Source organism: Lithobates pipiens, unplaced genomic scaffold (genome assembly GCF_037356315.1).
Source record: "Lithobates pipiens isolate NorthernLeopardFrog02 unplaced genomic scaffold, aLitPip1_a1.2 Scaffold_22, whole genome shotgun sequence".
Lineage (NCBI taxonomy): Eukaryota > Metazoa > Chordata > Amphibia > Anura > Ranidae > Lithobates > Lithobates pipiens.
The window spans coordinates 185,807,006-185,833,474 of record NW_027507784.1 but is presented as its reverse complement, the minus strand read 5'-3'; the positions used below and the strand labels follow the sequence as shown (position 1 = coordinate 185,833,474).

The 26,469-nt window shown below is 44.3% G+C and overlaps 1 protein-coding gene across 5 annotated transcripts in view; it reads right to left on the bottom strand.

Annotated features, from left to right (window-relative positions):
- HECW2 (HECT, C2 and WW domain containing E3 ubiquitin protein ligase 2) overlaps nt 1-26,469 on the bottom strand; it is a 365,375-nt gene that overhangs the window by 241,518 nt on the left and 97,388 nt on the right. For 4 of the 5 annotated variants that reach the window (XR_013261865.1, XM_077448729.1, XM_077448731.1 and 1 more), the window contains exons 3-4: nt 7,141-7,232; nt 4,400-4,710 (exon numbers count right to left, since the gene is read on the bottom strand). Coding sequence is in view for 4 of the 5 variants with exons in the window: in XM_077448729.1 (XP_077304855.1) it covers nt 4,400-4,688 (289 nt within the window). In the remaining variant the exon portion in view is untranslated. The remainder of the gene's footprint in view (nt 1-4,399; nt 4,711-7,140; nt 7,233-26,469) is intronic. The other variant, XM_077448730.1, reaches the window with a different exon arrangement.

Here is a 26,469-nt window from a genome sequence, read left to right as displayed (position 1 = left end):
CAGGAGGAAAATGTAAATTATGCTATTCAAAATATTAACAAAATAAAATAAAAAAATTGAAATTCGGAACTATTTTATTTCAATATGGCCTGTGACCGGTTACCAAATCACTTAAGTGGCCTTTGCTCTTCAAAAGGTTGAGCACCCCTGCCTTAAAGCATTTATCCACGCAAAGACCAGGATTAGCAAGAGATTTCTGGCAATAGCATGGCGAGTTACATTTTTAGGGGTCTTTGACTTGTATTTCTGTGTAAGATAAGAAATACTGCAAATTGTTTGCTGGCAACCTGCTCATTGATTGCAATTGTGACTACGTTCTCTCAAATCAGAGATGTTACAACTGCTTTAATGTCTTAAGAACAAGGTCCAATTGCCTGCTTGCTTATACTATACACAACAAAGGCCAGTGGCAGTAGGCAAATCCTAACTGTTTTGTACAAAGCTTTCAATATAATTCATTGTAATTTGTTATATGGTATTTCAGTGGTGTCAGGCCAGCGCTCTCCCCCTCCACTACTGAAGAGTAGACAGCGCCGTGGGTTAGGCAGCGGCACCGCGCGGTGACAGACTACATAGGGAGAGCGAAGGCAGTGGCTTTGCCGTGCACAAACCCCCCTAATGACCCATAATGTACCTCCGAACACACACGGAGAGCCCAAGGCAGTGGCAGACACCCCCCCCCCCTCCACACAGTGCACAGACCCCCCCTAACGACCCATAATGTACCTTGGAGAGCCTAAGGCAGTGGCATTGCAGGGGGGAAGGTGCCAGCAGAACCCCAGTGACACCTGTCGGCACAGTGATCCGGGACCCGGCGCAACAATCCCCTTCTCTCTGTGGTCGCGGCTCTGATCAGTCTCGGCCGAGACTGATCAGAGCCGCGACCACAGAGAGAAGGAGTCTGTGCACTGTACGGGGGTCTGTATTGTTAGGGGGGTAGGGGGGTCTGCACTGTAGGGGGGTTCTTTACTGTGGGGGGGTCTGCACTGTAGGGGGGTCTGCACTGTAGGGGGGGAGGGGTCTGTACTGTAGGGGAGGATTCTGTACTGTAGGGGGGTCTGCACTGTAGGGGAATATACTGCACTGTAGGGGGTCTGCATTGTAGGGGAGGATTCTGCACTGTAGGGGGGATTCTGTACTGTAGGGGGGTTTGCACTGTAGGGGGGAGAGGTCTGTACTGTAGGGGTGAGGGGTCTGTACTGTAGGGGGGGTCTGCACTGTAGGGTGGAGGGGTCTGTACTGTAGGGGAGGATTCCGTACTGTAGGGGAGGATTCCGTACTGTAGGGGGGGTTCTGCACTGTAGGGAGGGGGACTGCACTGTAGGGGGGTTCTGCACTGTAGGGAGGGGGACTGCACTGTAGGGGGGATCTGCACTGTAGGAGGTCTGTGTAACATGCAGGGGGTCCAGAGCTGTGAGGGGCTGTGTAATGTAAAGGGGTGCTGAGGAGCAGGGTGCTGTGTAATGTAAAGGGGTCCAGAGGTTCAGGGTGCTGTCTAATGTAAAGGGGTCCAGAGGTGCAGGGTGCTATGTAATGTAAAGGGGTCCAGCGGCACAAGGGCTTTGTAATGTAAAGGGCTCAGGAGGTCCAGGGTGCTGTGTTATATAAAGGGGTGCAGAGGTTCTGGGTGCTGTGTTGTGAAAAGGGGTCCAGAGGTACAAGGTCTGTGTAATGTAAAGAGGTCCAGAGGTGCAGGGTGCTGTGTAATGTAAAGAGGTCCTTAAGTACAAGGTCCTGTGTAATGTAAAGGGGTCCAGAGGTGCAGTTGTGGAGAGGGGGGGTACACAGTGACAAAAAGATATTGAAGGATGCAGAGGTATGCAGTGGCACAGTCGGGTGTTTTTACATTTTAAGGTGGGGGGGTGCCAGGTATAGGATCCGCCCCGGGTGCCAAATGCTCTAGGTACGCCCCTGCGGTATTTTCACGTAAGCTGAGGGCTCTCACAGTGGGTGGATCAGGCACACTTTGTTAATATCACAAAATCTCACTGCAAGTAGTTCACTGACGCAGTAATTGACGGTTTCCCCCTTTTAAATTTTTTTTTTATTAATTTTTGGTTTCCCTCTTTTTTAATGCATCAATGTAAGAGTTGTTTCTGGATTTCTTAATTTGTTCTGTGCCGCACACTATGCTTTTCACCAAGATGCTTGAAAAGGTGGAATGCTGGCATAATAATTGTCCAGATAATTGTGATATTCCTGATTTAAAAGTCGGGGGGCACTGAATCCCACACAATTTTACCAATGATATCCAAGTAAGCTACCCTTGCCCTCATACTGTACAGATGAAAGCTATGTGTGTACATACCTTGTTGAGTTTTACACCATACCTGGCACATTTGCTAGGAGAGTATTGTTTTAGACCTTGCTTGCTTGTAAAATTAATCAGTAATACATCTACATCTATGCACTTGGGGGGGGGGGGGGGGGGGTGTTATCTCAGGAAATCTGTCTACTTGCACAGTATCTCACAAGAGTGAGTACACCCCCCACATTTTTGTAAATATTTCATTATATCTTTTCATGTGACAACACTGAAGAAATTACACTTTGCTACAATGTAGTGAGTGTACAGCTTGTACAACAGTGTAAATTTGCTGTCCCCTCAAAATAACTCAACACACAGCCATCATTGTCTAAACCACTGGCAATAAAAGTGAGTACACCCTTAAGTGAAAATGTCCAAATTAGGCCCAATTAGCCATTTTCCCTCCCTGGTGTCATGTGACTCGTTAGTGTTACAAGATCTCAGGTGTTAATGGGGAGCAGGTGGTGTTATCTCTCTCACTCTCTCATACTGGTCACTGGAAGTTCAACATGGCACCTCATGGCAAAGAACTCTCTGAGGATCTGAAAAAAATAAATTTTTGCTCTACCTAAAGATGGCCTAGGCTATAAGAAGATTGCCAAGATCCTGAAACTGAGCTGCAGCACAGTGGACAAAACCATACAGCGGTTTAACAGGACAGGTTCCACTCAGAACAGGCCTCATCATGGTCGACCAAAGAAGTTGAGTGCATGTGTTCAACCTCATATCCAGAGGTTTTCTTTCAGAAGTAGATGTATGAGCACTGCCAGCATTGCTGCAGAGGTTGAAGGGGTGGTGGTTAGCCTGTCAGTGCTCAGACCATATGCCACATACTGCATCAAATTGGTCTGCATGGCTGGCGTCCCAGAAGGAAGTCTCTTCTAAAGATGATGCACAAGAAAGCCCGCAAACAGTTTGCTGAAGACAAGCAGAATAAGGACAAGGATTACTGGAACCATGTCCTGTGGTCTAAGATAAACCAAGATAAACTTATTTGGTTCAGATGGTGTCAAGTGTTTTTAGGCGGCAACCAGATGAGGAGTACAAATACAAGTGTGTCTTGCCTACAGTCAAGCATGGTGGTGAGAGTGTCATGGTCTGGGGCTGCATGAGTGCTGCTAGGACTGGGGAGATACAGTTAATTGAAGGAACCTTGAATGGCAACATGTACTGTGACATATTGAAGCAGAGTGTGATCCTCTCCCTTCGGAGACTGGGCCGCAGGGCAGTATTCCAACATAAGGACCCCAAACACACCTCCAAGACCACCACTGCTAAAGGAGCTGAGGGTAAAGGTGAAGGACTGGCCAAGCATGTCTTCAGACCTAAACTCTATTGAGCATCTGTGGGGCATCCTCAAATAGAAGGTGGAGGAGCGCAAGGTCTCTTACATCCAGCAGCTTCGTGATGTCATCGCGGAGGTGTGGAGGAGGACTCCAATGGCAACCTGTGACGCTCTGGTGAACTCCATGCCCAAGAGTGTTAAGGCAGTGCTGTAAAATAATGGTGGCCACACAAAATATTGAAACTTTGCACCCAATTTGGACATAGGGGTGTACTTACCTTTGTTGCCAGTGGCTTAGACATTAATAACTGTGTGTTGAGGACAGCAAATTGACACTGTTATACAAGCTGTACACTCACTACTTTACATTGCACCAAAGTGTAATTTCTTCAGTGTTGTCACATGAAAAGATATAATAAAATATTTACAAAAATGTGAGGGGTGTACTCAATTTTGTGAGATACTGTATATACAGTTCATTGTTATTAAAGTATAACTACTTTAAAAATGCAAATACGTTACCAAATTTTGTAACTGTGACTGCTTCATGCTTTCCTTATACAGCATTTTCAAATTGGGATTTTCGACCAGTACAATCTAATTTTAGTCTTTTTAGTGAGGCCTATATTATAATCCTCAATGACGTCACAATCTGTTTTTTTCCACATAGCCACAGATAACAAGTCCCAACCTTAGGACCATCCACTCCAACGTGTTTCTTAGTCATAGAGAATCTCACTTTGTAGATACTTGTTATAAACAAAGCATTGAAACACAAAATAGACATAAAAATGAAGTACAATTACCAATGTGATAAAGACCAATCCAATCAGTGGGGTCCACTTCTTCCTTTATATCCCAGAAGATGATAAGTTCCTGAGACTGACCAAGTATATATTCATACATGCTGGCTGTCAGGCTGGAACGACTATCAGAGGTTACCAGGTCAGTGTCACTGTTGGCTCGCTGAAAGTTCAGGTTCTCAGTCATTGTGCTTTCAGATGCAAAACTTTGGAGATTCTCTGGACCCAGTGTATAACGAAGTTGTGGGTTACGCTGTCGTAGGAGACAATGTTCTCGAGCAGAACTGGCCATGATCTATAGGTCACTCAAAAATCTAAAAAAACAAGAAGTAGATAAAGTTACGTTATTAAAATGTAATAACATAAATCTTGAAAATAATAATATGGACAACAACTTGTATTTTAGGCTAATTTGAAAGAATCTCACCACAATGTATCAGTATTTAAGATAAAAGAATGTGTTTTAAGGGTCCTATCACACGTAGGTACTTCGCTCTGTTTAGCAGGGGATCCATGAGAATATCGACTACGGAATCAGAGCTGATCAGGACAGATGTTAGATTTTTGGCATGCAAGCCTATTCAGTTTTTGTGCACATTTTGAAAAGTGGTGGACTTATGATGGCTCTAGAGGCGGCCAGATGTGTCGGTTTACATCAGCCTACCTCCAATTCTTCACGTTGAAGTCCGAAAAACAGGAAAGGATGCAATCAGTTTTTCTTTTTTTCAGATCTGGACAGATTCAGTGGTAGGCGGAAGTAAACAGACACAAGTCCTTTTACATTTTCCCATAGACTTGCATGGAGCTCCTGATCAGATCCACCTGAAAAACTGGTGGTCCTGATGAGAAACCTAGTGTCAAAGACACCTAAATTATATGAAATCTTTTAATCGATATGAGGTATATTTTTTCTCAAATCGTTAAATTCCAGTTGGCTCTTGTATTGCAAAAAATATAGCACAGAAATAAATGTATGTCAACAATACAAGTTACAGTGCCTTGCGAAAGTATTCGGGCCCCTTGAACTTTTCAACCTTTTGCCACATTTCAGGCTTCAAACAAAGATATAAAATTTTTATTTTTTGTGAAGAATCACCAACAAGTGGGACACAATTGTGAAGTGGAACGAAATCTATTGGATTTTTGAAACTTTTTTAACTAATAAAAAAATGAAAAGTGGGGCGTGCAAAATTATTTGGCCCCCTTGCGTTAATACTTTGTAGAGCCACCTTTTGCTGTGATTACAGCTGCAAGTCTCTTGGGGTATGTCTCTATCAGTTTTGCACATCGAGAGACTGAAATTCTTGCCCATTCTTCCTTGCAAAACAGCTCGAGCTCAGTGAGGTTGGATGGAGAGCGTTTGTGAACAGCAGTTTTCAGCTCTTTCCACAGATTCTCGATTGGATTCAGGTCTGGACTTCGACTTGGCCATTCTAACACCTGGATACGTTTATTTGTGAACCATTCCTTTGTAGATTTTGCTGTATGTTTGGGATCATTGTCTTGTTGGAAAATAAATCTCCATCCCAGTTTCAGGTCTTTTGCAGACTCCAACAGGTTTTCATCCAGAATGGTCCTGTATTTGGCTGCATCCATCTTCCCCTCAATTTTAACCATCTTCCCTGTCCCTGCTGAAGAAAAGAAGGCCCAAACCATGATGCTGCCACCACCATGTTTGACAGTGGGGATGGTGTGTTGAGGGTGATGAGCTGTGTTGCTTTTACGCCAAACATATCGTTTTGCATTGTGGGCAAAAAGTTCGATTTTGGTTTCATCTGACCAGAGCACCTTCTTCCACATGTTTGGTGTGTCTCCCAGGTGGCTTGTGGCAAACTTTAGACAAGACTTTTTATGGATATCTTTGAGAAATGGCTTTCTTCTTGCCACTCTTCCATAAAGGCCAGATTTGTGCAGTGTATGACTGATTGTTGTCCTATAGACAGACTCTCCCACCTCAGCTGCAGTTCTCTACAGTTCATCCAGAGTGATCATGGGCCTCTTGGCTGCATCTCTGATCAGTCTTCTCCTTGTCTGAGCTGAAAGTTTAGAGGGACGGCCAGGTCTTGGTAGATTTGCAGTGGTCTGATACTCCTTCCATTTTAAAATGATCGCTTTCACAGTGCTCCTTGGGATGTTTAAAGCTTGGGAAATCTTTTTGTATCCAAATCCGGCTTTAAACTTCTCCACAACAGTATTATGGACCTGCCTGGTGTGTTCCTTGGTCTTCATGATGCTCTCTGCGCTTTCAACAGAACCCTGAGACTATCACAGAGCAGGTGCATTTATACAGAGACTTGATTACACACAGGTGGATTCTATTTATCACCATCAGTCATTTAGGACAACATTGGATCATTCAGAGATCCTCGCTGAACTTCTGGAGTGAGTTTGCTGCACTGAAAGTAAAGGGGCCGAATAATTTTGCACGCACCACTTTTCAGTTTTTGAGTTGCTAAAAAAGTTTAAATTATCCAATAGATTTCGTTCCACTTCACAATTGTGTCCCACTTGTTGGTGATTCTTCACAAAAAATTAAAATTTTATATCTTTATGTTTGAAGCCTGAAATGTGGCAAAAGGTTGAAAAGTTCAAGGGGGCCGAATACTTTCGCAAGGCACTGTACATGCCTAACAAAGGAAACTGTATATTTCCATGCAAATAAACATCTTTTCTAGCAGGCATCACCTTTTTGTGCTTCCCCTACATAAGTTATCCTTATGCATTTCTCATGGTTAAATACCTACCCACAGCCCAATCCCAAAAGCTTCACGAGATGGCTGTAAAACTGCAAAGAAAGCCTGTGCAAACACCAGACAGGGCCATACAACGAAGTTCCCTGAAAGAAGGAGAAAGGGAAGTATTTAGCAACCAGTAGCAGCGCTTAATAAATATTTAACTCTATCTGTCAGCATTCCCATATGATCCAAATGTTCATAATTCAATTAAAGAACACAAAACAGTCCATCCATGTGGTTCATGTACAGCTTAAATCCATTCAGGGTTCCTGTCACCACGCCTTGTGAGACCTCTCCCCTATGGTAATGAACGCACCATAAATCCTAAAGACAATGCACCTTTATTACAATCTGTGCTTTGCATCAGGAGGCGTCCTTCCATCTGATTGACAACAGCATCCACCCAGCAAGGTCAGCAGCCTCCTATAGCTTTGAGATTGTTGCTTTGTTAAACTAATGTCATTACAAATCTGTAGACACCTTTACATTTAGAAAGAAGAGAATTACTGCCAGATGAGATATTGAACCCAACAGAGGTATTCCATAACCTGATATTGAAATGGCTAACCAAATACTCCTTGGGCCACAAGCACCCTGGGTAGTGAGCATTTCAGTGCAGGCAAAAAGCACAGATCTGGACTGAATAGCTGCCATGGATCTGCCTATACAGGAGTGGATGGCTGGATGCTGTCTACAGGAACCATTAATCAGATGGAAGGACGCCTCCCCATGCAAAGCGCATTGTCTTAGGATTTATGGTGAGTTCATTACCAAAGGGGGGAGGTCTCATGAGGTGTAGTGATGGGAACCCTGATTAGATTTAAGATGTACATGAACCACATTGATGGACTCTTTTATGTTCTTTAATTGAACTATGGCCATTTGAAACATATGGGAATATTGACACATGGGGTTAAATATTTATTAAGTGCTGCTAATGTTATATCTTAGATTTAACATATGTGTAATGATTTAATTTATAGTAGCTGCAAGAGAGAATGCAATGAGCGCTGGGAGTGAAGCATCTTAACACTGGTTGATTGATTTACTTTTTGTCATTTGAGTACTTAGCAAACAGGTTGCATTCAAATGGGTAGGGGATTTAATAATGATCCAGTAAAAAATAAAAAATAAAAAATAAAAAAAACTTGTCCTTTCAGAGCTGAAGAACTGTTGCAGAATCTTGGTTACATTTATGCATAAAGCACAAACTACTTTTCAGTAAAAAGGCATCAAAAATGATTAATGCAAACTGGAAAACCCAATTTGAATTTAGAACAAAACAGAAAAATTGCAAACACTTATTCAGCAATAAAAGGAACCGCACACAATGACAGTGACTACTCTAGCACCATCTACTGTTGATTAATAATCAGATTTAATTTTATTTATTACAAGTACTTATATACTGCGGCCAATTTTTATGCAGCACTTTACACATATATTGTACATTCACATCAGTCCCTGCCCTCGAGAGGCTTACAATCTAAGGTCCTCACATTCATACATAGACCTACTAGGGCCAATGTATACAGAAGCCAATTAACCTACCAACATGTCCTTGGAGTGTGGGAAGAAACTAGAGTACCCAGAGGAAAACCATGCAGGAACAATGAACACATGCAAACTCCAGGCAGGTAGTCCCGTGGTTGGTATTTGAACTCACGACCCTAGTGCTGCTAAACGGAAGTGCTAACTACTTAGCCAATGTGCTGCCCTTTTTCTGTATATCAATAAAAAGAAGCTTTAATTTAATTTCCAGTGGCAAAGGATACATACCACAGTACTGCAGCCAAAGCTTGGGCTGACTGACATATACAGGAAGGTGTCTTTACAGATGATTATTAAGCAATTGCCCTAATAATACGCAAGTAAAAAAATGCTGGTTACAGTATACCTGAACTGTATTGAGGAGTCCTAGCTGCTAAAGGATGCTTAGGAAGTAGCAGATGGTCTACCTTACTTTCTCTTGTTCAAATATTTTATTGAAAAGATCATTGGATAACATTACATAAAATATGTATAGAAAAAATACCATTGTGTTGAGATAAGTATAGTACAGGTAAGGACAATACTAGGTTCACATGGCCTATCCAATGATAATCTGTGTAACTAAAATCAAAGCAGTAAGACAATAACTTATCGAGGGGCGTGGCCAAGAGCAGCATGTGAACGGGAGTGTTTCACAGAGCTCCCAAGTAAAACCCGACAATCACCCTACTCCCATCCGGTAAAACCGCCCGTACCACAGCTGCACTCCTGCTGCAGTCACAGCGGACTCCACTGGCGACCTCGGACCATCGATCCTGCGGTATGGTAACACGCAAGCAGGAAGAAGAAGGCATGCAGTTGGATCAACATGGCACCACGGCGACCGCCTCCTCGCGGCGCCCACGTGTGGAGACACAGAAAGGAGCCAGTAAGCCTCCTAAAACACCTAAGACAGCAGGGAAAGACACCCCACGAGACATGCTCTATTATACTAAAAAGCTGACTGAGACAACCGAGCAGCCCCTGTAGGGGAGCTTAGATACTACCCCTACTATTTTCCAGGACACTCAGGAGGGAGAGCAGTGTACACAGGGCCCCTCTGGATCAAGTGCACAGAAGCACACTGACATGGAGGAGGGAGGGGGGGAGAGGAAGATGAGGATGATCAGCCCACACTGGCAGCAATACTCAAAGCTGTGCATACAGTGGGGCAAAAAAGTATTTAGTCAGCCATCAATTGCGCAAGTTCTCCCACTTAAAAAGATTAGAGAGGCCTGCAATTGCCATCGTTAGGTATACCTCAACTATGAGAGACAAAACGTGGAAACAAATCCAGACAATCATATTGTCTGATTTTTGAAAGAATTTATTTGCAAATTATGGTGGAAAATAAGTATTTGGTCACCTACAAACAAGATAGATTTCTGGCTCCCACAGACCTGTATCTTCTTCTTTCAGAGGCTCCTCTGTCCTTCACTCATTACCTGTATTAATGGCACCCGTTTGAACTTGTTATCAGTATAAAAGACACCTGTCCACAACCTCAAACAGTCACACTCCAAACTCCACTATGGTGAAGACCAAAGAGCTGTCAAAGGACACCAGAAACAAAATTGTAGACCTGCACCAGGCTTGGAAGACTGAATCTGCAATAGGCAAGCAGCTTGGTGTGAAGAAATCTGTGGGAGCAATAATTAGAAAATGGAAAACATACAAGACTAGAGGTCGACCGATATATCGGCCAATATTTGGCGTTTTTTAATCAGCAACGGCCGATCTTGCTGATAAAAAAGGCCAATTATAACTTCAACTTGCAAATGACTTCTGTAATAAAAGTCAATGCAAGTTGCCTGAAGTCTTCAATGGAGACTTCTCCTCTCTGGGAAGTCTGCCAAGAAAAGACCAAAGAGATACGTTTCTACTTATGAATGAACTGCTCTGTGGAGTTCTCGGTTTACCCATTTAAAGACTAAGGCCGCGTACACACGCGCGGACTGTTCGCCCAACTTTGTCCGTCCAACAGTTTCAGCAAACAGTCCGCTCAAAATTAGCATGGACGGACATGCCCACACACGACGAACGAACAGTTTGCTGAAACCGTGCGCGATGGCGTGAACAGCACGTACGACGGGACGAAAAATACGACGCCCTATACACTGCATTATAGCTTGCGGCGTGAAAATCCTTTCTGAGCATGCGCGCAACTTTGTTTGACGAACAAGCCTACACACGAGCGGGCTGTTCGCTGAAACAAGGTTTCAGCGGACAGTTTTTCGGAAATTCCGAAAAACCTTGTCCGTCCAACTGTCCGCTGAAACTGTCCGCTGAAAGCCCACACACGAGCGGACTGTCCGCCCAAACACTGTTCAGCGGACAAAGTTGGGCGAACAGTCCGCCCGTGTGTACGCGGCCTTAATCTTTTCTGACACTTGTTGCTTACAAGTAAAAATCCTGTATTTTCTGCTAGAAAATCACTTAGAACCCCCAAAAATTATATATATATTTTTTTTTAGCAGGGACCCTAGGGAATAAAATAGCGGTTGTTTCAATATTTTATGTCACCCGGTATTTGCGCAGAGGACTTTCAAACGCAATTTTTTTGGAAAAAATACACAAATGATTTAAGCAAAAAACTAAAACAGTAAAGTTAGCCCATTTTTTTCGTTTTGATTACCTGTTTTTGTCTATTTAATATATAGTTTGTTTAATCTAAATTATACATACAAGTAAACTGATTGAAGGTTTGTTTTGTCTAATAAATGTTTAAATGTAAGAAATTTTCAGAATCACTTAAGGCTGCTTTCACACTCGAGCAGGCAGGTGTTGCCGGTAAAATGCTTCTAGTTTTAGCGGTGCTTTACCATAATTTTAGCGGTGCTATTCGGCTGCTAGCGGGGCACTTATAACCCAGCTAGCGGCCGAGGAAAGGGTTAAAACGCACCTGTGAAGCACCGCTGCCAAATTGCATTGCAGGCGCTTCGGCAGTGGTGCCCATTCATTTCAATGGGCAGGAGTGGTGGAGGAGCGGTATACACTGCTCCAGAGATGCTTCTTGCAGGACCTTTTTTAACGTCCTGCCAGCGCATCGCCTTAGTGTGAAAGTACTTGGGCTTTCACACAAACTGCAGGGGAGCCGTTTTACAGGCACTTTACAGGTGCTATTTTTAGCCCAAAAGCACCTGAAAAGCGCCCCAGTGTGAAAGGGGTCTGTTCAATTTTATGAGATGAAGGGGGGGGGAAAGGGGGGGGGGGGTTTAAATCAGCCTAACATATTGGCCCCAAAAAGTCGGCATCATTTATCGGCCATCGGCTGCCGCTATTTCTAAATATTGGCATCGGCCAGAGAAAAACCCATATCAGTCAACCTCTATACAAGACCACTGATAATCTCCCTCGATCTGGGGTTTCATGCAAGATCTCACCCCGTGGGATCAAAATGATCACAAGAACAGTGAGCAATAATCCCAGAAACACATGGGGGGACCTAGTGAATGACCTGCAGACAGCTGGGACTAACGTAACAAAGGCTACCATCAGTAACGCACTACACCGACAGGCACTCAGATCCTGCAGTGCCAGACGTGTCCCCCTGCTTAAGCCAGTATCTGTCCGGGCCTGTCTGAGGTTTGCTAGAGAGCATTTGGATGATCCAGAGGAGGACTGGGAGAATGTCATATGGTCAGATGAAACCAAAGTAGAACTGCTTGGTAGAAACAGAACTCGTCGTGTTTGGAGGAGAGAGAATGCTGAATTGCAACCAAAGAACACCATACCTACTGTGAAGCATGGGGTGGCAACATCATGCTTTGGGGCTGTTTCTTTGCAAAGGGAACAGGACAACTGATACATGATACTGAACATGAAAGAACGAATGGGGCCATGTATTGTGAGATTTTGAGTGCAAACCTCCTCCCGTCAGCAAGGGCACTGAAGATGAAACGTGGCTGGGTCTTTCAGCATGACAATGATCCCAAACACACCGCCCGGGCAACGAAGGGGTGGCTTCGTAAGAAGTATTTCAAGTATTTCAAGGTCCTGGATCTCAACCCCATAGAAAACCTTTGGAGGGGGTTGAAAGTCTGTGTTGCCCAGCGACAGCCCCAAAACATCACTACTCTAGAGGAGATCTGCATGGAGGAATGGGCCAACATACTAGCAACAGTGTGTGACAACCTTGTGAAGACTTACAGAAAATGTTTGACCTCTGTCATTGCCAAAGGATATATAATAAAGTATTGAGATTAACTTTTGATATTGACCAAATACTTATTTTCCACCATAATTTGCAAATAAATTCTTTCAAAAATCAGACAAATGTGATTGTCTGGATTTGTTTCCACATTTTGTCTCTCATAGATGAGGTATACCTATGATGACAATTACAGGCCTCTCTCATATTTTTAAGTGGGAGAACTTGCACAATTGGTGGCTGACTAAATACTTTTTTGCCCCGCTGTAAATGTACAGCCTCAGTGGACATGTTAAAGGATAACTAAGTGGGCTTGAAGGAAGAGGTGGGATTGATCTGCCACGGTATGCAAAAAATGAGGGAACGCACCACGGCAGTGGAGGGCCACATAAGTGACAAAGGACAAGCTCTTTGACATGTGACGTACAATCAGCATCACGCATTGCTAAAGCCACTGAAATTAAAACTGATGATATCGAGAACCGCCTGAGGTGGAATAATATCCGGATAGTGGGGCTCCAGAAGGTGGAGGGGAGGGACCCCACAAAATACGTGGAACAATGGCTGCTTAACACATTTGGGAAGAAAGCATTCACGTACTCTGTGGAACGTGCGCACAGGATACCTCCTGGGCCTCTTCCACCAGACCATCCACCCCGCACTCTACTCGCCAGACTTCTCAACTTTAAAGACAAGGAGATCATACTCAGACTGGCCAGGGAACGCTGCAATATCCAATTTAATGGCACCTACCCGACTTCTCGGCTGAAATACAGCGCCGGAGGGCTAAATTCACGGAGGTCAAGAAAATACTTCAGCGTCTGCAGGCCACCTATGCTATGTTGTTTCCCGCCAGGCTTCATGTCCTGGCTAAGGGACAAGCACTTTTTTGATTCGGCTACAGAGGCATCTGATTGGCTGGATGCCAATGAGCAAATGCTCCACCAAGCTAGAAGAAATGCGGCAGTGGAGGACTGACGCACTTAAATGTACACGGCTGCACATAGGATATAACATTATCTACTCATCTGGCATTATGTGGACCCAGCTGGGAGGCCTTATTACCCTGTTTTCACTGTGAGCGAGCACACGACATAAGATCAATTTTTCTTATAAATTAGGAGCAGGTTTGATAGCTCCTAGACAGTTGTTCTTACCATCGGTCAGACGGGGGACTTCCACTGAACGCAGGTTTTTAGATCTGGTGAAGCCTGTTGCTTTCTACAGAAATGATGGATCACTTGCCAGCATCCCCCTAAAGGACATCCTATCCAGGGGGATTGCTCTATCCCATCGAGGCGAAGTCAAAGTCAAAGTTATTTTTATGTTTTTCTTGTTTTTTGTGTAGGTTTTTCACACTTATGGTTCCAGCGATCTTTTTCAGACATCACCCCACAGCGCCCTTACAGCGTGGAGACACTTTGCCCCACCGGAATGGTCCTTCCTCCGAGGCCTTTGTGAGTCTTCCTTGCTCTTTTGTTCGGCTGGGCAGGGGCAGACTTTGGGACGCCTCATTTATAATCAGTATCCTGGTATTTCTCTACTAATCTGGACAGATGGCTGTTCCAGTAGTATCTTGGAGCATTAGGGGCATCCGTGACCCCCTTACACGCACAATGGTTTCCACCACTCTTTGAAAACACCTGCCTGCAATATGTGCCCTACAGGAGACCCATTTGGTACCAGAGACTTTGTCGTCATGTCTGCAGTTCTCCTGGGTGGGCTAGGCCTATCACTCCACCCATACCTCTTACTCCGGGGGGGGGGGGGGGTGAGTGTTCTGATACACCGGTCTCTAGATTTTCAACTGGTTGACAGAGTTATAGATTCCGAGGGGAGGTTTGTGTTTCTGCTATGTAGACTATATCAGGTTAAATGTATTCTGGCAGCTGTGTATAATACCACCTCCTTTTAGCTCTGTAGTGCTAAGAATCCTCCTGATGTACCAGCTGGATAACCCTGACATTCCACTAATATTAGTTGGAGATCTCAATGGATATTTAGAGCCCACATTAGACAAACACCCCCCTCCTATAGCGGTATCTAAACACCTCCACACCACACTTCTAAATTTTATAGAGGAAGTGGGATGGATGGATCCATGACGATTCCGTAACCCATTACAGAAACAGTTTTCCTGTTTCTCCAAATCCCACCTATGTTCTCAGGCTGCCGCACTCTTGATACAGGACATACAATATTTGGTGAGAGATATCTCTGATCACTCCCCCTCCCCGATGGTGCACTTTAATGTTGGGCCTGCATCAACCCTTCCACGGGTGTCCTGAAAGCTTAATGCCTTCTGGCTAAACCTCTTTCCCCTCACATGACAGGATCACTGACGAAATCTCTACATATTAGCGGGACAATAGAGAACACCCTGACCCCTGGTTGCTTGGGATGCCTTCAAGGCATACCTGAGAGGCCTATTTATCACAGAGGTAAATGCTATCAAACACAGTTCTAAGGTACAGAAGAAGGCTACACAGCTGGTCCATCAACTGGAGGTGAAATTTATAGAAAACTCTTCTGGTGCAACAAAAAAGGCCTGGATGGCTGCGCAGGCGGCAGTAGACCACCTAGCAACATCAGCGGCGGACAAAAAATGCTTTTTTAATAGACAGGCCTTCTATGAGGAGGGGGAGCAGACAGGCAGGCTGCTGGCCAAAATTGTACAGTCAAACCAGGAACCAGGCTTCTCTTTCCATTGGGCCTTGCACAGTGGTGAGGGGAAGGTGGTGAATGAATCCAATTCCATTATGCAGGAGCTGGTGGGGTTCTACTTAAATTTGTACCAGTCTAGGCAAGAATACACATCGTTAGATTTTCAGGATTTCCTCCAAGGGATTGAGCTGCCATGCCTGTCAGACTCTCAGAGGCAGTTATTAGACTCCCTCATAACTCCCTCATAATTTGACCGCCTGAAGGTGGTCAAATCTTTCCCAAATTCAAAGGCCCCCGGAGCGGACAGGATGCCACTGGAGGTAATTAAGCAATATGGAGAGGTTATATTGCCCCAGATTTTTAGGGTGGTCAATGCAGGCAGGGAAAGCAAGAGTCTTCTTGACTCCATGACTAAAGCTAATATAGTCTTATTACGCAAACCATGCAAGGATCCATTGGATCCGAGCTTGTACAGACCCATATCCAGGGGCGGACTGACAACTCATGGAGCCCCCAGGCAATCAGAGATTATGGGGCCACACAGTATACAATCACACAGTATACACATACATGTACACACAGTATACACACACGTTTCTATTGGCTGAGAAGGTACTGGAGAGGTGGGGCAGCTGTAATCTCAGGATTTTTAGACCAAAAGAATGTCAGTAAGGGACATTTCAGAGACAGATGTAAAAGAAACATAGATTTTTACATACTGTCCCTGGTTTTACTGAGGCTGGCAACCCTGATGGGGCCCCCTAGTGGCCCGGGGGGGCCCTCGGGCAGTGCCCGAATGGCTAAATGGTCACTCCGCCCCTGATTGGAGGCACTGTCCTACGCTAAATCGAATAAACTCTTTCCCACCTAGAAAGGGCAACATGAGTAAGGGGTGGAAGGAAGCACAGAAGAGTAAGAAAAGACAAGAAAGAGAGGGGGGAGAGAAGTAGGGGTCCTCGAAGGTAGAGCTACTCCCAATAGAATATTGATAAGAATGTACAGTTGATTTCTTTCTACCATGGCAAAAGTACCCATTCTTTGAAGCCTGGCAGATGGTGTGTAATCCATGGTTTCCATAAATTGTGGAATTTGCCAAGGTTGTTCTCATCCAAGGTTTCCATATTTGCGTGTAGCAGAGTACGGTTCATTCTGTGTTTGGTCTCCGCTATATTCAATGTAGGCGATTTCCATGCCTTAGCTATGGTCTGTTTCATGGCTAAGAGCTGAATGAATAGTTTAAACTGTTTATGTGTTAAAGATTCCGGTCTTAGGTTTAAAAGGACCATTGCTGGGTTTGTTGTGTGGGATCATTCAAACATCTCCCAGGCAAGCATGAAAACAGCTTTCCAAAATCCTTGCGCCACTGGAAAACTCCACCAGATGTGTATGTGTGTACCCAGTTCAGAACAACCTCGAAAACAGAGCCGAGTGATTTGGTACAAACTTGGCAAATTCTGGCAGGGACCAAGTAGAAGGCGGGATTCCTGAGGAATGAAAGGAGTGGGTTATGTGAAGACTGTAGTCTGTATGTGGATTTATGACTGTCCCATACTGATAGAGAATGTTTAATGATTGCGTTGATTAAATCCTTACAAGCTGCTGAGTGTAGCCATAGAAGATTGGATACGGAGAAGGGCTCACAGTCAACCGCTTCGATCGCAACCCATAGAGGGATCTCTTGTAGTGTGATATTTAGACAAATGTGCCAATTGAGCAGCCTTGTACTATGTTGCAAAATTAAGAAAGACCAAGCCCCCATGCAAATTGGGGAGATATAGGGTGGGTTTAGGCAGTCTCGGTTTAACTATTCCACAGGTAATTTGTGGTGTTCTCTATGGTATGATTCGTAAAAAAAATGAGCAGGAACGGATTTCATGATGACTCTGAACAGGTATAAAAATTTAGGAAGTATTATGTTAATTTTCCCAAATTAGGAAAGTAGGAGGGAGGACCATCTCATCAACAAGTCCGTAATCTGTTTCAATAGGGCTGGATAATTGGCTGCAAATAGGTCAGAAATAAGTAAGGAAGACGGTGCAGAGCCCTTGTAAAAGGAAGTGCCACTTGCACCGTACGTAACTCTGCCTTAGTAAGAGAAATATTTAGTGCCTTGGATTTCTGGACAAAATAGAGGCAAAGTTATTGAGAATGATCATAAGTTTAGGGGCAGTGACCTGCGGGATGATAGAAAAAGAAGGATATCACCTGCAAATAAGCATAGTTTGTGTTGTTATCCACCTAGTTCTATGCCGGTGATAATAGGATTTTTATAACAGCTTACCTGTAAAATCCTTTTCTTTTGAGGTACATCACAGGACAGTCTCAGTAATTACCGATGGGTTATATAGGGTATCACTAGGTGATCGGACACTAGCATACCCTAGACAGGAAGTTCAACCCCCTATATCACCCATGACATCACGTCACGTGACAAGGCTTTGCAGTTCATTCTAATGGCTTGTTACTCTGCTGCCCCACACCGCTCCATGGGATCTGAGAGTGTCTATAAATATTTCATGCAACGCATCAGCGCTTTGGCACTGACATCCGCAGCCACGCTGGAGACTATGGAAGGGGAGATGCACAGGATTACAGTTACCAGGAAACAGCTGGTCTGGCGGAGATCAAAATTTAGGGGCACACTGAGTGAGACTGCGCATGGAACATAGTTCCCGAATTATCGATACTAAGCTGACCAAAACTGCACCGCACTGCACATGCGCAAGATCAGCAGGTGCATGCTGGGTGGCCAGCATGCACAGAATCCAGGAAGAAGCAGCCACGTCAGAGACTACAGAAGGGGAGACACACATGATTACAATTATCAGGAAACAGTTGGTCTGGCAGAGATCAAGATTTAGCATCTATAAAACAAAAAAGCAGCGCTCTATGGGACCAGCACAAAAAACTTGAAAACCTTTAGCCAAGTAAAGTTAATTTATTTGATGCACACTTGAAGAAATAAAAACAACTGTTAATGTTAATAAATATAAATAAAATTATAGAATTTTGCAGAAGCAATCATAAAAACCAATTGCCATAGTTGATATATTGTGAAAGAAATAAGCACTGTACCACCAAGACATCCAGATGACGAGGGGATAACATCAGCTGGTCAGCATCAACTCTCTGTCACAGGGTAGACATCCGGATGGGGCCATTAAGGTGGAAAGACCAGGGTCAAGGCTGTGAATCCAATGGCTGGTCACAGGTGTCAGACCCACTGTCCCGCAGGAGGTGTATTGTAGTACCCTCTGCTGAATGCTGGAACCAGAGGAGGCATTCAGATCATAGCCAGGCGCCCGAAGATGACGTGGATGTCAGACCGGAATCGCAAATAGCTGAGATGCTGGTGTAACGAGGTGGACTGTAAGCTCTAGGTTGCCGTGGCTTACATGTTTTGCGCTCCTTCGCCTTATCAAAGTCCCCCTTATCAAAGTCGCCTTTATCCACCTTAGTGGATTTTAGTAACATTGACAGTTGTTTTTATTTCTTCAAGTGTGCAAATAAATGAACTTTCCTTGGCTAAAGGTTTGCAAGTTTTTATGCTGGTCCCATAGAGCGCTGCTTTTTTGTTTTATATATCCTGTGGTCCACCTCTTCTTCCAGTGGCACTGGCTACAGCTTCTTTTATATTCTGCAGGATATGCACAAGCCTATAGATGACTGACAGTTATAGCGCTTAAGGACCTTTTTGTTGTGTTTGATCAAGATTGAGCGGAACACGGGTGAGACTGGGACATAGTTCCTAAAGTTATCTATCAACTGTTCCACACTAGTCCACCATCATGTACATTCCCACCTGTATTTGCAGTTGTACCGCTTTCTTCTCTTTACCCATATTGCCACATTACCCAGTGGCTCATTTCTATACGGACTTGCTGTGCTGACATCTGTCTCCCCCTCCCCCCTTCCCCCCACTTGTCATCTGTTGCTGGCCCCCTTCCCTTTGTGGCCACCAGGGACCATCCACTATCGCTGTTTTTGCCTCTGCACAATGCTAGTCCCACCAGTTCCCTGGTATGTGTGGGTTGAATGAATGAGAGCCCAGGTTTGTTTTTACTAGCTCGTGACAATGTTGTCGTGAATAGTTTTATCTTTGGTATGGTGAAGGTTTGACTTTTTTTCCATCTTTTTGATATTGAATTAAATCTTTTTTCAACAATACATAACTTTGTTTAGGTACTTATGCTGCAATGTGTTCTTTTGGAGCCTCATTCCCTCAGCTCTGGCTCTAAGTTAACCACAGCTGAACTCTTTTGTATATCGCCAATTTTGGCTCCAGGAACCTCCATCTCCCCCAGTGGAGGCAAGTTGGTTGTGCATTTCTGTGTATAAAGACTTAATAAAGCGGAGTTCAACCCAAAAATGGAACTTCCGCTGTCCGGATTCCTACACCCCCTCCAGTGTCAAATTTGAAATGACTACATCTTTTACATGAAAATCTTTGTTGTTCATCTTTGTTGTTCTAATGCTACAGAAGGTGGGTAAAGGGGGACTCCTGCTGTAAAATTTTGCCTGGGAATGACACCTTGAGGGGGAGCCATGACGTGAACCCAAGGGTGACTTCCAGTGAACAACGCGAGAAAGATCTGAGGTGCCAGCCCAAAGACCCAAGCCTAGCCCAATGCAGCAGTTCCAGTCTGTCTGTGGATGTCAAGTTTGGTCCTTACAAAGAGGCAAGTTTTTGGGGTGGAGAATTTTCTGTTTAAATGGATGACTACAGAATCATATCCTTGGAGATATTTTAAAAGTTTAGGAAATTAGATTAAGGAGTGAAATAACGTGGCCTTTTCCTTTTTTTGTATACTGGAAATGTTACAGACATTCATACGCCATAAAAGACAGACTTTTTTGTGTGTTCTTTTTTGGGACTATTTTCCATTGACCTACAGACTATCACGCCCTCTCCCGCTTGCTTTTATGGGCTGTCACACCCCTTCCCCTTTATTTTTAACGGACAATTGTTATACAGCTGAGATCTTGATATTTAATTCCAATGTCTTTATTGTTCTCTATTTTTGTATGTTTGGGATAGTGGTACATTTATGGAAAAGTAATCCAGGTGAATGATAAGGGCATATTAAAGGCAACAGAGTTTGTAGTTTTCTTTTGTGACAAAAGAGGTGGTTAAAAGGGTCTTTTAAAAAGACCCCCTAATGTCTACACTGCGTTGTGCGATGGTATTGAAACCTAAGGCTGAATTACTCCTTTAAATGTATTACCGTATATACTCGAGTATAAGCCGAGATTTTCAGCCTCTTTTTTGAGGCTGAAAGTGCCCCCCTCGGCTTATACTCGAGTCATCGCTGTCTGCCCGCTCGATCAGCGTGTCGAGCAGACAGACAGCGGCCATTCTATAATTCAAAAGCCGCGCCTCCGGCTCCGCCTTCGCCTGTGATAGGCGGAACACTGAATTTCCCAGCAGCCTGTGTTCCGCCTATCACGGACATCGTATCATCCTCGTACTACGGACGAGGATGATACGATGTACGTGATAGGCGGAACACAGGCTGCTGGGAAATTCAGTGTTCCGCCTATCACAGGCGAAGGCGGCGGCGCAGCTTTTGAATTTTACAATGGCCGCCGAGGCGCCGACGAAGAGGGCACGGGACGGAGGCAAGGCAAGGCACGGCACGGGACGGGACGGGATGGGACGGAGGCAAGGCACGGCGGCAAGGCACGGAGGCAAGGAGGCAAGGCACGGGACGGAGGCTCGGGACAAAGGCTCGGGACACAGGTAGGCTGGACACACACACACACACACACACACACACACACACACACACGGATGGATACACACACACACAGGGATGGATGGATGGATGGAGACACACACACACAGGGATGGATGGATGGATGGATGGAGACACACACACACAGGGATGGATGGATGGATGGACACACACACACACAGGGATGGATGGACGGACACACAGGGATGGACGGACACACAGGGATGGACGGACACACAGGGATGGACGGACACACACACAGGGATGGACAGGCATGTCTTACCCTCGGCTTATACACGAGTCAATAAGTTTGCCAGTTTTTTGGGGGGTAAATTGGGGGCCTCGGCTTATATTCGGGTCGGCCTATACTCGAGTATATACGGTATTTTGCTTAGCAGTTAGTCTTAACCACTTGCCTACTAGGCACTTAAACCCCCTTCCTGCCCAGACCAATTTTCAGCTTTCGATGCTCTCACACTTTGAATGACAATTACTCATTCATGCAGCACTGTACCCAAATTAATTTTTTGTCCTTTTTTTCCCACAAATAGAGCTTTCTTTTGGTGGTATTTGATCACCTCTGGGGTTTTTATTTTTTGCGCTATAAATGAAAAAAGACCGTAAATTTTGAAAAAAAAACAAATTTTTCTTTGTTTCTGTGATAAAATTATGCAAATTATTAATTTGTCTTCAGAAATTTTGGCCACAATTTATACTGCTACATATCTTTGGTAAAAATAACCCAAATTAGTGGATATTATTTGGTCTTTGTGAAAGTTAGAGAGTCTACAAGCTGTGGTGCGAATCACACAAAATTGATTCCATCTGATGTACTGATGGCCTATCTCGTTTCTTGTGACCCGAACAAGCCAGGAAAGTACAAATACCCCCCAAATGACCCCTTTTTGGAAAGTAGAAATTCCAAGGTATTTAATAAGAGGCATAGTGAGGATTTTGGTGTTGTCATTTTTTCCCACAATTCTTTGCAAAATGAAGATTTTTTTGTTTTTTATTTTTTTTCCCACAAAATTGTCATTGTAATAGGTTATTACTCTCACATGGCATGTGACACTTGGCTATAGGGCGGGCGCGAAGTGGTTAAATATATTATTGCTTAACAAGTGAGCTTGTGTTGAAATTGAAACTCGATATGAGGAACCTGCATATGTACCAAACAATGTGTCTTGGCTGACAGAAAACCATAGGGTTTTTTTATATATTCTAAGTGACCTAATAGTTTTACTTAGATACAGCTATGTAAAGAATTCTAAATATATGTATCATTATAATTGGTTCATTTAATAAGTAGGTTTATAAAAAAAACATGCAATTCGAACATGTACCCCTTATTGGTGGAAATTAATAACACCCATCTTATTCTGTGTATTGTACAGGATGCCGTGGCTGGGTCCCGGAAGGACACCGTGGCTGGATCCTGGAAGGACGCCGTGGCTGGATCCTGGAAGGACGCTATGTTTCCCCTCTGTTTGGACAGTGGTCCCTTTAAGGGAACAAAAAGGGTTAACTCACCTGTCAGAGGATGTGGGTTTAAAACAAGACAGGAAGTTGTAGATGGGTGTGGAGGAGTGTAGTGGAGATTGTGGATAGTGTTTTGTTTGCAGTAGGGATGAGCCGAACACCCCCCGGTTCGGTTCGCACCAGAACTTTTGAACGGACCCCAAATTCGTACGAACGTTAGAACCCCATTGAAGTCTATGGGACTCGAACGTTCGAAATTAAAAGTGCTAATTTTAACGGCTAATATGCAAGATACTGTCCTAAAAAGGGTTTGGGGACCTGGCTCCTGCCCCAGGGGACATGGGTCAATGCAAAAAAAAGTTTTAAAAATGGCCGTTTTGGCGGGAGCACTGATTTTAATGACGATTAAAGTGAAAAAAAAAGTGAAATATTCCTTTAAATATCGTGCCTGGGGGGTGTCTGTAGTATGCCTGTGAAGTGCCACGTGTTTCCCGTGTTTAGAACAGTCCCTGCACAAAATGACATTTAACGGAAATAACGTAGTTTAAAACTGCTTGCGGTTTTAATGTTATATCTGGTTCCTGCAATATGGTTGAAAATCATTGAGAAAAATGGCATGGGTAACACCTCCTCTTCCTGCCCATTACCAGCCCCTTTGGGTCTTGTACGCATATTAAGGGGAACCCCGTACCCATATTAAAAAAAGGAAATACGCGTGGCCCCCAGGCCCTATATACTCAGAACAGCAGTATACAAGGCGGTGCAAACAAGACAGGGATTGTGTAGGTTTGTTGTGTTAAGTTGAATCTGATTGTAATTTTCAACTGGTACATTTTTAAAGTGTAGCTCCAGACAAAAAAACTATTTTTAAGCTTTTTGGAAAACATAGGGAAGGGTTATCACCCCTGTATAATTTGTTTTGCCGTCCGTCTTTTTCAGAGCACGCAGACAGCACGCACAATCTCCTACCGCTGACTGCAAGCTCTATTTAAAACGAGCAAGATAGTTAGCTATATAGGTGGATATAGCGTTGTATACTGCGTTCAGAGCACGCAGAATCTCCTAACACTGACTGAAAGCTCTATTTAAAATGAGCAAGATAGTTAGCTATATAGGTGGATATAGCGGTGTATACTACGTTCAGAGCACGCAGAATCTCCTAACACTGGCTGAAAGCTCTATTTAAAACGAGCAAGATAGTTAGCTATATAGGTGGATATAGCGGTGTATACTGCGTTCAGAGCACGCAGAATCTCCTAACACTGACTGAAAGCTCTATTTAAAACTAGCAAGATAGTTAGCTATATAGGTGGATATAGCGGTGTATACTGGGTTCAGAGCACGCAGACAGCACGCACAATCTCCTAACACTGACTGCAAGCTCTATTATAAAAGATAGATATATCGCTAGCTATATAGGTGAATATAGCGGTGTATACTGCGGTCAGGGCACGCAGACAACAACCACTACAGAAGAGCAAGAACAAAAAAATCGGCCGATAACGATCGGTGTATACTGTGTTGAAGGTATACAGAACACCCACTAACTGCTACAGACGCCAACACACTACACAAGGCCGCCGCGCTGGCGGCCTTATATAGTGTGGGGCGTGTACTACATGGCCTGAGCTATGATTGGCCACAGGCATCCTGCCTGTGGCCAATCATGGCTCTCCTCGCTGCCGGCGCTGTGATTGGCCAAGCATGTGGGGTCACAGTGCATGCTTGGCCAATCATGAGCCAGCAATGCACTGCGCCATCGCAGTGCATTGTGGGCCATAAGCGCCACACGAATTTGGCGCGAACGGCCCATAACGTTCGGATTTCGCAGAACGGGTGAACAGCCGATGTTCGAGCCGAACGTATGTTCGACTCAAACACGAAGCTCATCCCTAGTTTGCAGCCATCAAACGTGATCAGCAGTGTCCTGCCTGGAAGCCTCCTGGCAGAGGAAGATACCTGAACCAGAAACCAAGGACTGTTTAACTGCAATAGCAATTTTGGACGTGGCAAGTCGGTGAGACTGAAATCTCTTTCTTTTGTTTTTGCTGCTGTAAAGCTATTTAAGTTCAATAAACTTCCCTTTGAGTGAAAAGCCTGTGTCCTGCAATCTAGCTGGTTCCCTGAACTTTACAGTATTTAAAGAGAAACTTCAGTCTGCTCACATAATTTGTAATGAAAACATCTTTGCCATTCTGAAGCTTCCCTCCAACCTCTTTGCATATTATTTTATATATACTGCTATTATGTACTTGCCAAATATGCTGCAAAAATCTCCCGCCACTGAGTCTGGCTGCAACCATTTTAACTGTGGGCAGCTGAAGCTGCTGCCTGTTCACTTCCTTAATTTACATGAACACACACCTCCAGCTCTGCAGCTCTCATTGGCCCTCTTATGACTCACCCCTCTACCTTCCTGGCAAACTCTCACGAGGGTGATTGAGAGAGAGCTGTGCATGAAAAAAAAGTTTTACTATCTAAAGTTAAAACAACAAGAGCAGAAGACTTAATAGATGGAAAGTTGAAAAAAATGACTGAAGTTCCACTTTAACCACTTGCCGACCAGCGCACGACGATGTACGTCGACAGAATGGCACGGGCAGGCAAATGGGCGTACATGTACGTCCCTTTAAATTTGCCGCCCTGCCATCGGGAGCGCGCCGCCGGCGGCGCGCTCCCGCGCTGGTCGGGACCCCCGTGAGTCCGGTCGCGGGACCCACGGACTCGATCGCCGCGGGCATCTCCGCGATCGTCTCACGGAGCGGCCGAATGGAGAAGTGCCGTTGTAAACAACATTTCTCCATTCTGCCTAGCAACTAGTGACGCTGATCTCTGCTCCTTGTGATTGGAGCAGAGATCAGTGTTCACTAAATGAAAGCCCAACCCCCCCACAGTTAGTAACACGCCCCTAGGAACACTTAACCCCTACACTGCCACCCACTGGTTAACTCCTTCACTGCCAGTGTCATTTACACAGGAATCACTGCATTTATATAGCAGTGATTACTGTATAAATGACAATGGTCCCAAAAATGTGTCAAAAATGTCCGATGGGTCCCCCACAATGTCGCAGTCACAATAAAAATCGCTGATCGCCGCCATTACTAGTAAAAAAAAAATAATAAAAAATAATTAATAAAAATGCTATAAAACTATCCCTATTTTGTAAACGCTATAACTTTTGCGCAAACCAATCAATAATCGTTTATTGCGATTTTTTTTACCAAAAATATGTAGAAGAATACGTATCGGCCTAAACTGAGGGAAAAAAATGTTTTTTTATATATTTTTGGGGGATATTTATTATAACAAAAAGTAAAAAATAATGTGTTTTTTTCAAAATTGTCGCTCTATTTTTGTTTATAGCGCAAAAAATAAAAACCGCAGGGGTGATCAAATACCACCAAAAGAAAGCTCTATTTGTGGGAAAAAAAGGACGTCAATTTTGTTTGGGAGCCACGTCGCACGACCGCGCAATTGTCAGTTAAAGCGACGCAGTGCCGAATCGCAAAAAGTGGTCTGGTCTTTGACCAGCAAATTGTTCCGGTCTGAAAGTGGTTAAAAGGGATTGCAAACCCTTGCGTTTTTTCACCTTAATGCATCATATGCATTAAGGTGAAAAAACACCCGACAGTGACCGGCTTCCCTGTCCCCCCCCCCCCCCCCCCCGCCTTTTACTTACCTGAGCCCCATATTTTCCTCAGTGGGGATGTGCTGTCCCTCTCTCCCCTGGGTCCCGGCTCTTGATTGGATAGATTGATAGCAGTGCTGGCCATTGGC